At 45.3% G+C, this 15,991-nt stretch overlaps 1 protein-coding gene across 3 annotated transcripts in view; it reads right to left on the bottom strand.

The window, feature by feature from the left end:
• LOC126536175 (uncharacterized) overlaps positions 1–13,444 on the bottom strand; it is a 181,389-nt gene extending 167,945 nt beyond the window's left edge. For 2 of the 3 annotated variants that reach the window (XM_072287426.1, XM_072287427.1), the window contains exons 1-4: positions 13,047–13,444; positions 12,194–12,231; positions 12,050–12,098; positions 520–569 (exon numbers count right to left, since the gene is read on the bottom strand). In XM_072287426.1, the coding sequence (XP_072143527.1) occupies positions 520–569; positions 12,050–12,098; positions 12,194–12,231; positions 13,047–13,119 (210 nt within the window). In that variant the 5' untranslated portion in view covers positions 13,120–13,444. Of the gene's footprint in view, positions 1–424; positions 494–519; positions 570–12,049; positions 12,099–12,193; positions 12,232–13,046 lie in introns of those variants that run through there. The other variant, XM_072287428.1, reaches the window with a different exon arrangement.
• Between the last annotated feature and the right edge of the window lie 2,547 nt (positions 13,445–15,991).

Raw genomic sequence — 15,991 nt, 5'->3', positions numbered from 1 at the left:
ACCCCCTGCGAGATGTGGCTGCCATGAGCAGGATTTGATCGCGCGACCTCGTGATTAGCAGTCTCACACAACAGGCACCCACCCGCCACGGCAGGCATCAGTTCTTTCTGCAGCACTATGGCTTCTGCGTTGCCAGGATAAGCTACTTGACACTGCGAATGATAAAATTCTCAAGGAATGATATGGAAAAAATAATTTGATGACAATCCAATATTCAGTTTTCAGAGAAGAAAGGATTTGAGGGCTTCATGAGAACACTAAAGTGAAAAGTATAAAATAAACTTAGGTTGATAAGCTATGCTTCTGAATTTGCAAAAATGTCAGTCTTAGCATTAGTGAGGTACTCATAGGCTAGGAACAATGAAAGGTAAGAATTTGATGGTACGTTCAAGCCATGCTGGTCTGAATGCCAATTAGGTGTTACCTTTATGAGTGAGCCGTACTGTACATTCACACAGCCCATGCGCAAGCATTTGTTTTGTCTTCCTGATGATTGGTAAATCAGAAAGTAAAACTCACAGCCAAGTCATCTTCGACAGTGACTGTCCGGACAATTGGTATGATTTCATCTGAAAAAGAAAGGTCCAAGCACATTTAAATCAAATGACCCAATTAGAAAACGACAGATCTGAGAGGCTACTGAAAGTCGCATTTGCGCAGTGTGAAAGAACTTCTTGAATACCTCAAAATAAAATTTAAAGAAGAAAAAAAAAAGGCTGTGATGCCAAGCTATTCAAGCGATTTACTGATAAAATATACATAGCCCAACATGGAGTGCAACTTGCACGTGTACATCAACTACAGGAACTAGAATATACAGAAGCTGTACAAAAGCTTTGTCTAAGAGAAAACTATAATTAAACACGTGGACCAGGCATCAATTTCACTGCATATACAAGAATATGCATGATTCAACAGGTCAACTGCATGCATATTTCTTGTGGAGGCCTTTGCTTTCTTTTCTTTCTTGCAATTTTCCGAGAAACAGATAAATCTATAGAAACACGCAGAATTTTGTTGTCTTTGACAACAAGAATAGGTAGTGTAGTGGACTATCAACACAATTTGCACAGCTAGTCAATCAAACATGATGTCTGAATGTCACATTGCCACCGCTGATAACGTAGATGCCGTCTGGCGAAGAAAGGAGCACACTCGCATGAGTATATGAATTTGGACCAGGCTGAAGGTTGGGCAAGAACTGATTTTAAAAAACAAAGTCTGTATATATGGAGCTCCGTGTCATCATGCTACATGGTTGTATGACCACTAGAGGTGCACTGCACCATCCCCTTAAAAACCCAAAACATTGACTGAGAGATCCGCAGCACCACATCACTTAACATTATTTTAAGAAAAATTGAGGTTCGACATATTAAACATGCATAACGAGATTACCTTGCAAGACAGACCAGAAACTTCTTTGTTGAATCAGAAAATTACCAGGAACCTATTTTATATTTGCACACTATTGAGCATTATGCTGTTATTGAGAATATTTTAATTTTGTTCTTTTGTCTTCTTCATTTTTATTTTTGAAATGCATTGCTTTGTCATGTCCTTTGTTGCTATTCAGTATGAAATCAATGAATTGCCAGCCCACTTGAAAGCATCAGTTGCATAGGTGGGCAGGAAATGTATTTAAAAAAAATTAAATTTCGAAGTTCAACGTCACAAAACCATGATATGATTATGCTGCACACTGTAATGGGGGACTGCGAATTAATTTTGACCACCTGGGTTTTCTTAACGTGCACCTAAATCAAAGTAAATCAGCGTTTTTACATTTCAGCTCCATTGAAATGCAGCCACTGTGGCCGGATCGAACCTCGAGATCATCAGTTGAATGGCATGGCCACAGAGCTACTGTTGCAGGTGAATATGTATTTGTATAGGGACGGGGCCACATAGTACCATTACTGTTGTTTCTACATGCAATGTGAACCAGCCCACCAGCTCCAGATATGTTGGTCATTGTAAAAGCTCTAAAGGCACTTATTAGTCACTGGCATTTTGGACCGACCATTAGAGCAGGCCACGGACTCCCAGTATGAGCGGCGTTCCCCGAGCAAAAGCGCTGGAGGGATACTGGGAAGTGCTGGAGAGGATGGCCCACTATAGCATCCCTCTTCTTCGCTACGATTATCCCTGGGAATGAAAAGGGAGCTATCCGGTGACCTAACGGCTCCTCACTACGAGTGGATGATAGTACGGCTTGAGGCGCTCGACGTTGACACTGTCTCATCCATGACGGCACATGTCCGAAGATAGTTCAGCGGGTTTGATGACGTAGCTGAAGGGGGATGCACATTTGATGACACAGTAGGGCCCTTCATACTTGGGTGGTAGTTTTGAAGAGAGACCAGGTGCAGCAGAAGGGACCGAGAGCCGCAAAAGCACTCCAGGAAGGAAGGTAAGTGCAGAAGTGGTGTCATAGCGAGTGCTCTTCTGGCGCTCTTGGTCATTGGAGGTAAAGGCCCGAGCAAGATCGCGGCACTCTTTAGCATGTCTTGCCATAGCAGAAATGGGTGCACATTCAGATTTATTCGGCCAGTATGGTAGAATTGTGTCGATGGTGTGCGACGGGTGCCTACCGTACAGTAAGAAAAGGGGTGAAAAGCCGGTGGTGCTCTGAGTAGCGGTGTTGTACGCGTAGGTAACGAAGGGAAGAATGACATCCCAATTTGTGTGGTTGGAGGCGACGTACATGGCAAGCAGGTTGCCAAGCGTATGGTTGAAGCGTTCTATAAGGCCATTGGTCTGAGGATAGTATGCAGTAGTTGTACAATGAACAACGTGGCACTCTTTAAGAATGGTTTCAACTTCTTTGCACAGGAAGACACATCCACAATCATTGAGCAGTTCCTGAGGTGGCACATGATGCAGGATGAATCAACGAAGCAGGAAAGAGGTAACATTGCGTGGTGTAGCTGCCGGGAGGGCATAAGTTTTGGCGTGTCACGTGAGGTGGTCGACTGCCACAATGGCCCAGCAGTTTCCAGCTGATATCAGGACAAATCAATGGCGACGCACCCAAATGACCGGGTAGGGCAAGGTAAAGGTTGCAAAATGGCTGGCGAGAGGTGGGGTGCAGCTTTCCAGCACTGACAATCAGAGTTAGAGCAAGCGAACTTCTGAATGGAGCTGTACGTCCCTCACCAGTAGTACTGCTATAGAAGGCGTTGATATGTTTTGAAAACTATGGAGTGTACACACTGTGGATTGGCATGGAAAGCTGCACATACTGGAACGCAGACTGCAAGGTACTACTAACAACTTGCCAATGCCCTTCGGGGTTATAATTGCATTGATGAAGCAGGTTGTCACGAATGACGAGCTTGACAATGCAACAAGTGAGTGGTTGGTTGTGCTGATGAACCAGAAAGCAAGTTTGTAAGGAAGACAATCCAATGATCCTTGTGCTGCTCAGAAGCAATGGTGGTAAGGTCGAGCAAAGAAACGGTAAAATGGGATAGTAAGCAGCAGGCACTGTCGTCAGGTAACGGAGAACACGAGAGGGTGCGGCGTCAGAATGCTCGCATCCGCTGCGGTACAGCACATGGATATCATAGTCCTGCAGGCATAGTGCCCATCGGGCAAGACGGCCTGAGTGATCTTTCAAGGACAACATTCAACATAGTGCGTGGTGGTCCATGACTACATCAAATGGATGGCCATACAGATAAGGCCGTAACTTAGTAAGAGCTCAAATGATGGCCAGGCATTCTTTTTCTGTCAAAGTGTAATTGGTCTTTGTTTTCGTAAGTGTACGACTTGCATAAGCTCTGACATGCTCAGGAAACCCTTGTTTGTGCTGGGCATGAACAGTGCTGAGGCCAACACCGCTGGCATTGGTGTGCACCTTAGTAGGGGCTGTCATGTCATAATGGCGCAAAATTAGTGGAGACACTAGCAAACAAGGGAGCTTTGTGAAGGCCTTGTCGCACTCAGACGACCACGAAGTGAGGAGTCCATTGCTTCTAAGTAGCTTCGTCAGGGGCGTTATGATGCTGGCAAAATTGTAAATAAAGCGTCTGAAGTAAGAGCAGAGACCTATGAAACTGTGCAATTCTTTGACAGACGTTGGCTTAGGGAATTCGGCAACGGCCCAAAGTTTGGCTGGATCAGGCAGTATTCCATCCTTGTATTCGACGTCACCTAGAATTGTCAGCTGCCAAGCTGCGAATCGGCACTTCTTTAGAATTAGTTGCAGGCCAGCATTTGTTGAACACATCAAAACACACCGGAACTGTTGAAAGTGCATGGTGAAGTCAGGAGCGAAAACTACAACATCGTCAAGATAGCACAATCATGTGTGCCACTTCAAGCCGCGTAGAACTGTGTCCATCATGCACATGAAAGTTGCCACCACATTACAAAGTCCAAAAGGCATTACGTCAAATTTGTATAAGCCATCGGGTGCGGCAAAAGCCGTCTTCCGCTGATCGGCATCTGCCATGGGTGCCTGCCAATACCCTGAGCTCAAATCTAGAGATGAAAGAATTCCGCGCCTTGTAGACTGTGAATCATGTCGTCTATGCGCGGGAGAGGGAAGAAGTCCTTGTGAGTGAGCTTGTTGAGGCAATGGTGATCCACACAGAACCACACAGAACCATCTTTCTTTATAACAAGGACAATAGGAGATGCCCATGGACTGTTAGAAGGTTGTATCACCTCACGGCAAAGCATGTCCTCGACTTGTTCGTTGATTACACGATGTTCTACAGGAGATACACGATACGGATGTTCCCGCAATGGCGGTTGCAAGCCAGGGTCAATCCTGTGGTGCCAGCGTCGCCACCATGAATGCCACCCCAGGCACGCCTGGTGAATGGACACAAACGCAGGCCAGTATCAGGGCAAAGAACGTTTTTATTCAGCAAGCAGCCACTTAAACAGGCTCTAATGAACTACAACAGCACCCCCTGAGGGTGAATCAGCTTGGTTTGAAAACGAAATCCTCGATATCACAAATCCGATGAGTTACAGTTGACGTCCAGCCCAGGTAAGATTGCCCTACATTGAAAGAAGAACGAAATTGTTCTAAGAGGCACAAAAGCTGAGACCGCTGGACTGGTGCAAGGTCATCGGCAATAGAACTGAACACATCTCTGGGCGATAGGCCACACGTAGAAACAGCACTGAGCACACTGGAACTAGCACAGTAATGTTCATCGGGCGCATCCATAACTTGCACATCCTCGATTGTTTCTAGGTTGCCAAGATATTCACCTCGGAGCAGCATCACAGGGTATGGGAACGGGTTGCAAATGAAAATGGTGCTAGAGCCCAGTGTGATGTCCACTGTCGCAAAAGGTAGCAGCAGACCTTTCCGAGTGAGAAAGCGGTCAGGTGGAGACAGTAGTGCAACAGCATCTGGGATTCCACTGAAGTACATGGGCACGACCGTTGACGCGTTCAGAGGAACATGGGAGTCGGCTTGGACAAGTCATTTCCTTGAAAGCGAAGAAATGTTGGTGAGCGACAAATCTAACAATGGCAAGAGTTCTATTTCTGCCCGTGTGCAATGAATAACAATGGAGTAGGAGGGGCTTGCTGGGATGCGTCTTTAGGCATGGTTGAGCGTAGGGCACGGGATCGAAGTTCCAGGATGGACATCGTAGGTTGAAGCACCTTCCACCACTTTTAAAGACGTTTATTAGTCACTGGCATTTGGGTCCGACCATTACACAGGGCACAGACTCTCAGCACGAGCGGCGTTCTCCAAGCAAAAGCGCTGAGAAAGGCTGGAGAGAATGGCCCACTACAGTGCAGTCCACTTATAACGATATCGAGAAATATGAAAAATATTATCATTATAACCGATGATCGCTATATCCAAACTGCCGTAAAAAATTTTTAATAATTCCGAACGTACTTTTGTAGCTACAAAGCCAAATTCCCCACTTGCACTAAAGAACAGATGTTGCAGAAAGTAGGCTGTGAAAAAAAAATTTATTTCTAGCACCAAAGATCCTGTCAAGCGTTAAGTGTTCTGAAACAATCTGAAATCTGCACTTGTTTTCGTGGCCATTTCAGTTTCACAACCGTGGTATGCGTAGCTTCCAGCTGCTGCGCGAACACTGGCAGCAATCCTTTGGAATGCACAAAATCAATTAAGGAGTCAATCGACGACAATGCACTTTGCATGGACATTGAAGTTGGGGTCAAGGAGCCACTGTAAATCTCCTTGTCACTGTCGCTGCTGCCGTCGCCACCGTCGCACAACACTGCCATCTGTCGTGACAGCACACCTTCAGCGATCGCCTCATCGGTGATCTCATCACAAAACGAGGCAGCACTGTCTGCAGTCAAGAACTCCTCCATCAACGCACCACCTGTCACTGTGTCACCAGTAGCGAAGCGCTCCCAGAGCTCGGTTAAGTTGGCGGCATCCACTGTGTTGGTCTCCCTATCAACAGGGAGGGTAGGTTCGTCCTGGCACACAACGGCCACCTTTTTGAAGCAGTTTCGCATGGTGGACTGCTTCACCTCATACCATGCACCATAGGCAATGCGCACGGCCTTCAAAAGGCTGATTTTCAGGTTAGCCATGGCCCGATGTGCCAGGAGCTGTGCGGTCAATTACTACGATATAAAGCCTTAAAGTTGGCTACCATGTCGGGGTCCAATGGCTGCAGATCTGCCGTTGTGTTGGGAGGCAGAAACATCAATTCGACCGATGTCAGCGTCGGGTTAATGCCATGTGCACTACAGTTGTCCAGTAGCAACACTACTCTTCTTCCTTGACTATCAATTACGCTGTACAATTCGAGCAGCCACTCCTCGAACAAGTTGCGGGTCATCCACACCTTCTTATTGCTGCGATAGCGGATGGGGATGTGCTGATTCTTGAAGCATGCTGGCTTCTTGGATCGCCTGATAATGAAAGGCTTGAGGCAATGGCTCCCGTCCATGCTAATGCACAGCAACACAGACACCCTAAGTTTAGAGTGCTCCCCGCTGAGGCATGTATTTCCTTTAAAAGCATGCGTCTTCGATGGCAACATTTGAAAAAGAAAGAGCAGTTTCGTCACAGTTGTAAATATCCTTGCCCACATAATGCTCCAGCACAACGGGCAGCTTCGCTAGTAGCCACTTTGCTGCTTTGTCTGCATGTCCAAGGAAGCCGCTTCTCCTACCACGCTTTTGTATACGATGCCATGCTGCTCTAAAAAAACGCTCAATCCAGCCTCCTCCAGGCTCAAAATTTGGCCATCCCACAAGAAAACCGAAGTTTTTCACTTTGGCAGCAAGTATTGGCCCACTGAATGGCATATTAGGTGCGCAGGCTGTGATAAACCACTGATAAAGCGACTCTTCCACATTGGCGTAGAAAGGGTCCCTAACCCTTTTCCGCTGATCGGCATGGCCAATAACACTTCCTGCCTTCACAATCACAGTGCTCTTGCTTTTCAGGATTGTCGATATTGTCAACTGAGCGAGCTCATATTTCTTAATGAGGGCACTCACCTTGAAGCTGCTTTGAAATTCTGACAAAATTTGCATCTTCGTGTCAAGCGACACAGCTTTGCGCTTTGTCGGCACCATTTTCGAGCTTGGCATTCCGCTACTTCGGTGGCTTCAACTGTGAAGCTACTATCACGCTCGCTGCGAGAGGGACTGAGTTGGGGGACGGGCGCCACCATGCTGCTTTGCTTTTTACCTTTTTATTTCTCATTTTCTCTCTCTATTTGGGTGCGATTGTGGGCGATGTGTGAAGCGCAAAAACGTGAAGCAGCTGGCGCCATCTTGTGGTGCACTGCGCCAACTCGCGATGCTCTCCAGTGTGTGGGCGGTACGGGACGCACTGCGTGGTAATGGCGGCAAATACGAACTCGTGTAGGTTTACATCGCCCCGTCTCGGCATCATTCGTTTCAGGGAAACCAAGCAAAGCAAATGTCAGGATTATTCTGCATGGCAAGCGCTGTCCTGACGGCAAAACTTTGATCGTTATATCTGACATGCGATGAATAACATATTGTTATATGTGGTTTTTGCCCCCATAGACCTAATGCATAATATGCCACTGTTACTTTGACCCATAGTTATATGTGGTATCACTATGAGTGGACTGCACTGTATAGTATCCCTCTTTGCTACGAGGCAAACATAAGTTAAAGAAAGGAAACAATTGCATAGAAGCTTATATAGGTGTTCTCATCGGCTCTGTGCTTTGTGCCTGAAAGACTCCTTGTTAATGGCCAACATAGGGAAATAGCTGCAAGGTATGCACCTCTGCTGGCACCTCTTTTACACAAACTTATTATCATTGTGTCAGGGGAATTTCCCACTTCTTGCTCTGATACGTCAGCATTATATTAATTATAAGAAGGGAGATGTTAAAAGAATAGAATAGGCCCTCTAGCTTGCTTTCAGTATTGTATAAAATATTCACCAAGATAATTTCCAATAGAATCAAGGCCACACTTGACTTCAATCAACCAAGAGAACAGGCTGGCTTAGGAAAGGTTATTCAACAATTGATCACATCCATATTATCAATCAGGTAATCGAGAGACCTGTGCAGTACAATCAACTTCTCTATATGGCTTTTATAGATTATGAAAAAACATTTGACTCAGTAGAGATACCATCCGTCACGAAGGCATTGCACAATTAAAAAGTACAGGAGTTCAGCACTCAACCTGTGTATCTTGTCTACGTTTTTGTCCTTTTGCGCTGGCACAAAATTACTTTAACCAAGAAAGTGTAAAAGTAGGGTTGAAGATGCAGAAGACAAAGGTAATGTTCGATAGTCTGGCAAGGGAATAAGAAATCATGATCGCCAGTCAGCTTTTAGAATCTGTATAGGAGTACGATTATCTAGGTCGCTTGCTCACAAAGGACCCTGTTCATGAGAAGAAAGTTTACAGAAGAATGAAAATCGGTTGGAGTGCATATGGCAGGCATTACAAAAAGCTGACTGGGAGCTTACCAATGTCGTTGAAAAGTGTACAAACATTGCATTCTACAGGTGCTAACATATGGGGCCGAAACTTGAAGGTTAACAAGAAGATCAAGCACAAGTTAAGGACCACGCAAAGAGCAAAGGAATGAAAAATGTTAAGTATAACGTTAAAAGACAATAAGAGAGCAGTGTGGATCAGAGAGCAAGCGAGGATAGCCGATATTCTAGTTGACATTAAGAGAAAAAAATGGAGCTGGGCAGGGCATGTAATGCATAGGGTAGATAAACGGTGGCCTATTAAAGTTGGAGAATTGGTGCCAAAGGAAAGGAAGCGCACCCGAGGATGGCAGGAATTTAGGTAGGGTGATGAAATTAGGAAATTTGCAGGCGGAATTGGGAATCAGCTAGCACAAGACAGTGGTAAATGTAGATTGCCGAGAGAGGCATTTGTCCTGCAGTGAACATAAAAATAAGATGCTGCTGCTGATGATGACGTAAGGTGTGCAGCGTCCACTATTTGTTGCACCTTGTGATGCCAGCCAAATTCACAAAAGCAACCGTCACGTTTCCTTCCAACTGTTTGCCTTGGTGCCACCTGGCAGGCCGTTCGAGTCTCCCTGCAAGCTGCGTTGATGATGCCACAATGACCTCACCATTCTTAAGAGGAAGCTTTAACTCCGGGCAACTCCAATTTCCCTATCCAAATACATGCAAAATGCAGAAGGGCTCTCATCAGACAACTGCTGAATGAAGTGATATGAATGAAATTTGTTGCACTTGAGAGAGAAAGTTAAATTCCGACAAATGTATGAAGGAAAATTTTGATTTAGGACCTCATACACTTTGAGGGTTGTGCGAATAGTGATTTTTGATACCAAATCAAACACAAATCACACAGAGTATTGCCTGAAGCAAATCGGTTAGTTTTCGAATAATGAACAGCCGTTATCTCAGTTAATATAAAATGATGTTTGCATCCTAGTGTGCTTAAAGTTAGTAAGTTTATGTCATTACATAGTACATTATGAAGCATTGTTTATTAAAAGCACAAACGGAGCATTAGGAGCAAGCTTCAAATGCACCGAACTCTTCAGAGAGCGCGAATGATTGCTGTATGTACAGCCTGTAAAATATGGCTACCTAAGCGAAGCAACCTGCTCCCTTACGATACAAGTTCTCGCACTTTATGTCTGTAACACGCTCGTGGGAGTGAAGATTTACAGTACTTTTGCTCCAATTTTATGTTTCATTGGGTGCAGTTGACATTCTGAAGTATTTCAAAAGTATTATAAAAATATTTGCATTTACAGATAGCAACTATTCAAATCAAAGACGAAATCAAATAGGAGACTATTCGATTCATTATTCGAAAGTTTTGAATATATGCACATCCTTGTACATTCTACAAAGTATGTCAAAAAGTGGTAAGCTTAAAAAAATAGACGCTACTTTAGAAATCCATATCTCTGCACCAAAAACAGATATCCCATTAAAATAAACAGCACCTGTTAAGAACAGCTAAAGAAAGCAAATCTGATAGAGGAGTCTAGAGTTTGTGCGAATTGTAGTAAAGCTTATGATGGCTTTGCAAAAGTAGTACTCGCAAATTAGTGGTATATTTTTGGGAGCAGTGTATAATTTTACATCAATTTTATCTACTTTAGATGTCTAAGTGCAGTATAAAGAATTATGATATCATTATTTGTTGTTGAGCTACCGAGGTAAAAGCTTGGCAGTTTACTTTCTTTTTCCCCACTTATGCAATATTTAACAATTTTTGTTAAAAACTGATGGTCTAAAAAAAAGCTGCTTCCTCCACATTCGCTTCACGCACTGCCTGTGCATTGTGCACATCAAGATAGTGCATCGAAAGCGAAACCACTGATAAAATTAATGCTACCTGAAATGTATCACATGCATCTTGAAACAATTAAGACTGAAGTCAATCTGCAAATTTGAAACTCAATCTGCAAAGTGCTTAATAAAACGAGTTGGAAGGTAGACAGTTGGATGTTTGCTCCAGGTTTCAGTATGCTGTCAGGTGGCTGGTTCGCATCTTTCATTGTTTTTCAAAATTGTTTACATCAGGCATATATATATTTGTCAATTAAGTTGCTGGATGAATGCTTTTTTAATTTTCAAGACATGTATAGTCTGTGTTCTCCCAACTGACGTTCTTGAGAGAGTTCTCGAATCAAATCCACATTCTGAGTACTTGAAAAACCTCACTAAAGAATTGAAAATCCTTAATCACTGGGCAGCTGTGCACTTTTTGTGATTCTGAAGTTGCAAGAAATGTGATGAAACTGAATTTTCAATGGACAGAATTAATTAATACCCAAAGGGGATATTCAGGTTCGCTGTTTGCATGAGCTTGTCCGCCTCTGCTGTGAAAGTTCATGATGCTAAAGTAACTGAATATTGCTAATAAAATCAACATATAGGCAGTGTTTATTAGTTGGCTGCACCGTGTACAATAAAATTCACTACTCAGTATTACGAACTACACTTGGGCACATCGAAGAGAAAACTGCATAGTACCCTTCCCATGGGCACCTTCAATACACACTCTGAAAGTGTGCTTGAAGTGCGTCGAGAAGGGTCGACTGGTCAAGTGTACACTTGAGTGTGCAACAGTGCTCAATATGCACATCATGTTTGATCTGTAGTGATTCAAGCCTCATCAGAAGTGCCCACGTAATTAGTAAAATGGCAGCATCAATATTTTCTAGAAGAAACAAATGAAAGGTTCTGCTCCACTGCTAAAACCTAGAGGCAAGCAACTGCAGTGGTGTGCATGTTTGGCGATATCCACCGCTGCTTGCACAGGTCTTGTCGTGTGTGTGAAGCACAAGCCGACATTCGAGATGAGCTTATGCTGCAGCTTCTCACATTAAAGCACACGGAAAACGGACGCGCGGACGAAACGAAAAAGGAGCTGTTTGACCAAGTTCTTTCTTGGTGTCTGCAACACCTACTGCGTCTTCTCCTCTCATGTGGCCCACCAGCAGGCCTAGACAGTGCGAGAATGGCGCTATCATTTTTCACAAGTCAAATGTCACACGCGAGAGTCAGTGCTGCTTGGCATGCACTGACTGTGGCCTATTAATGCTTGAAATGTAATTATCAATGCTTACTGTTCACGTGGCTGAACTGAATTCCAGATTTCTCTTCGCCGACCAGTTTCTGCAGGGAGCACAATCAAAGCACAATGGTATCACCATTAATTAAGAATGTAATACATAAGGAAAGATTGAGTGATCAGCAGTGATTACTGTTACCTGCCCCGGCGACGTTAAGATGACAGTCAGACAACCACCTACGGATACAAGAAAAATCATTTATTCATTCAGCGAAGGTTTCGATCAAACGTGTATTTATCACAGTCACACGGGGCACTTTCGATCTAGCCTGACCTAGATCGAATATTTCGATCGCGATTGGCTCTTAGCGCAAGCATCGGAAGGGAACCAATCGCGGTCGACAGATTCGACACCGATCGGACTCGATCGCAATCGAAAGTGATCAGTCAGACCAAGACAAGGATCTCACACGGCGCACCTTCGATCGCGTGGCTAGCTGCTCACATCCTGTTTATTTCTTTTCGCCGCATAAGTGTGGACCAACGTCATGGCAGTCAACCTTACTTGAATGTTGTTAACATGTCTAGGATAAGGCGTTGCCGTTTCCGTATTTGAAACATCGCGCTTCGCTTGTTATCCCTGTCCCGTTCTCGCAGAACCTTCACAAGCTCACATCCCTGCGCGACACACTCCAATGCGTGCGCCGTATCCAACGCTACCACTCTGGAACATTATACGTTGCAACAAAATACGTCGATAGTAATCCAAAAGCGCCAAATAGAGTAGAGCCGACACGGTAACTTTAATGCGAAGACTGGCAAGTCTACTCAGGGCGGCGAACGCTCAGTAAACAACAAAATTAACACTACGTTTATGGCGCTACGTTCAGCATTGCACACGCATATTATTCTTCAAAATTGTCGCACTTTTTATTCAGGCCTCGTACGCTACGCAAGTATATTGCTAAAATATTACTCGAACAAGTTGGATTGGACAATCTTTTTCTTCGCTTCCGACGAAATGAGCAGTTAGGCTTACGCTATTTCCTTACCTGGTTCTATGCCTTCGGGAAACTCCAAATCCACCACCAGTGGCGTCGCTTCCAAGAAGACTTTAATAGTCATAATAGCTCTGCTGTATGCCTCAATTTCATTTCACGCAAGTACCGCTTGTATCAACCACGGACCGCAGCATAACATCTTTAGGTGCGGCCTACCATGTTGCCGTGCGCAGTGGCCAGCAGCAGAACAGAAAACATGGGCGACCACTGCCGCGCTATTCAAGAAAGAGCCATTGGAGACGCGATAGCGAAGCATCCATTTTATTCCAACAGCTAAGTGAGCTCGTCGAGCGCAAAACGTACCTCAAGCAACTCACTACTGCTTGCTCGTTCTGTCATGAAAACGCGAACAATCTCAAAATATTCCGCTCTCTTCCTAGGCTTGCTTCTCCGCTATTTCTGTCCGCTAGGCGTCCCAGTAGTTAGGCGCAAAACAGAATCCGAAACTGAGAAGAAGAGGACGAGAAGGTTGCAAAGGCAGGCGTATGTCCCGATTCGTCGCCAGTCTTTATTATGGTAAAACAGCGCTTTCTAATGACAGCAGTTATTGACAATCAAGATGCAAACGCACACGAAGACTAGCATTCAGCAGATGACCCTGGGCTGATAGTCTCTTACACACATGCACAAGTCAGCATCCTTCTTTTTTTGCCTTTTTTTCGCTATCACAAGGTCATTATGCTACATGATTGAATACCCGTGTCACACGGGCAACTGCTTCAGTCTTTTGTCTGTCTAATTGCGGCTATCTGACATTTTTCCTCCTCAACCATCGATGACCGACAAATTAGGGAGGGCAAGGAACGGGTACCTCGTAAACCGCGGTCATCGATCTTTGCGTATGTGGATCGAGAAAAAAGGCGGCTGCAGTTGAATGAATGGTGTTTAACCAGGTATGGCCAAAGAGCGCCATGCGAGTGTCAGTTCGTAGTGGTCCTATGGGTTCTGTGAATTTAATGTGACGTGGCTATAAAGGGGCCTAAAAGAGTGGTGTAAATTGCATAAAATCTACGCGCAATAAAATAATGGCAATGATTATTGACATGTAATATGAACACTAAAATGCATTAGGAAAGAATGATGCAATATACAAAATATGAGGTGCTAAAATTGCCTAGAGCACTACTGCCTCGCCAGAATTAACCCTTGAAACACAAAGGGCTTAACATTGAATTTTCAGGAATGTCTTCCTTGTTTTTGCTTTTGTTTCAGTTAGTTCATGGGAAGGGCATGTAAACATTTTTTACACCATGTCAAGTATGTGGTGCCATAGGGTGTTCTTGGATGGAGTGTTGCCCTTTCATTCTCGTATTTGTTTGTTTTCTGTGGCCAAGGCCGTTTTACATTCTAAAAGAAAGGATTAGACAACACGAGAACGACGTCAGAACATTCAACCGTATTCGCAGTGCCGTCGCTGAACACACTGAAGACGCCGACCACAAAATTGCTTTCCAGGAAACTGAAATCCTTCAAACAGAAACGAACTGGGGTAAGAGACTACTACTGGAGTCATGGCACATTCAGAATACGGGGAATAACATAAACCGCGTGAAGGGCAATCTACCCTCGGTGTATGTCCATGGCCTTGGCGACATGACGAAAAGAAGAAAAAGACGCACAGCTAGGTAGACTCCCGCTTGTTTCACCAACACAAAAACGTCGGCGCGACCCTGTAACCTCCCCCTCCCCCGCTCCCATCAAGGGCACCCTCGCGAGCACTCCCCCCAGCACCGGTCATCCCAGCACCATGGAAGCCGTCAACAACGCCCCCCCCCCTTCCTTTTGTTCCCCCCACCTTTCCGTCTGTGAAGTGTCTCCCCACCTCCCGTGCTCCCCCCTCCTTTCTTCAAAAAAGACGCTTTGAAAGCGGCACCCCCCCCCCCCCCCCCCCCGAAGAACAACCCCTGAAGAAGGAGCCGAATGGGCTCCGAAACATTGGGCTAATAAAATTCATTTATTTGGTTGGAGTCAGTCTCAAGTCCTAAACAATAGCCACGCCAACTCGACGCTTTTGGAATGACCAGACAAGATAACCGGCGTTTTAGCGATGATGACACGCGCGTCCCTGGTCAAGCCCGCGTTCCACCGCACGTTGTTCCGTACAGCGGTATTTCAGATGTCTGCGGTAATTGCGGCACAGCAGGTTGCGATGTGTGCCCCGCAACCGGCTTCGCATGCGGCCGCCGTGGTCACTTCATGCAAGTCGGCCGCAGCGCACGAGGACGACGCCCGGCTCGCGTCCGCGAAGTAGTTTCTGAACAGGGCACGTCAGACGCCATCAGCGTTCTCACTATTTACGAAGATAAGCCTACAGGTGTCTACATTGAAGTGGCAGTCGCGCCAACCAACTCCAAATCGCAATCGCGCATTGTCAAGTTCTTGGTCGACACTGGATCAGCTGTGTCAAATATACGGGAACAAAAATTCCGAAGCGTGCTCGAAGACAGAATACAATTGACCAGCTCAAAACTTACTTTGTTTGACTTCCAGCGTCGAAAGATTCCTAGCTGTGCTGGGACAATTTAAAGCCGGAATCTCATACAAGGAAAAAAACGGCCGTGATTAAGCAATTCATGTCGCCCCCGGAGGGACTTCTCTTCCTGGTCTGGACGCTGCGCATGTGCAAGCTCTATAATGACGAACCGAGGTGTAGAGGCTGTGGGGTAACCAGACCACAAGAAGGACATCAATGCGAGCCGCGGTGTCAGCTCTGCGGCAAAAACCACGTCACCGGGGATAAGAAGTGCAGGAATTTATTTCGCACCCCGTACATCGTGAAGAAGAGACAATGGGAGCAAAAACAAGCGGCCGAGGAGACGAACCAAGAGGAACTTCGTAAAAGCAGGCCAAGCGATCGAGAGATCGAGCAGCAGGACCAGGAGCCGCTCGGAGTCCTTCCCGAGGCTACAGACGCCGCAACACCAGACACAACAGAA

This window comes from Dermacentor andersoni, chromosome 3, assembly GCF_023375885.2.
Source record: "Dermacentor andersoni chromosome 3, qqDerAnde1_hic_scaffold, whole genome shotgun sequence".
Lineage (NCBI taxonomy): Eukaryota > Metazoa > Arthropoda > Arachnida > Ixodida > Ixodidae > Dermacentor > Dermacentor andersoni.
This window is presented reverse-complemented; position numbering and strand designations above follow the sequence as displayed.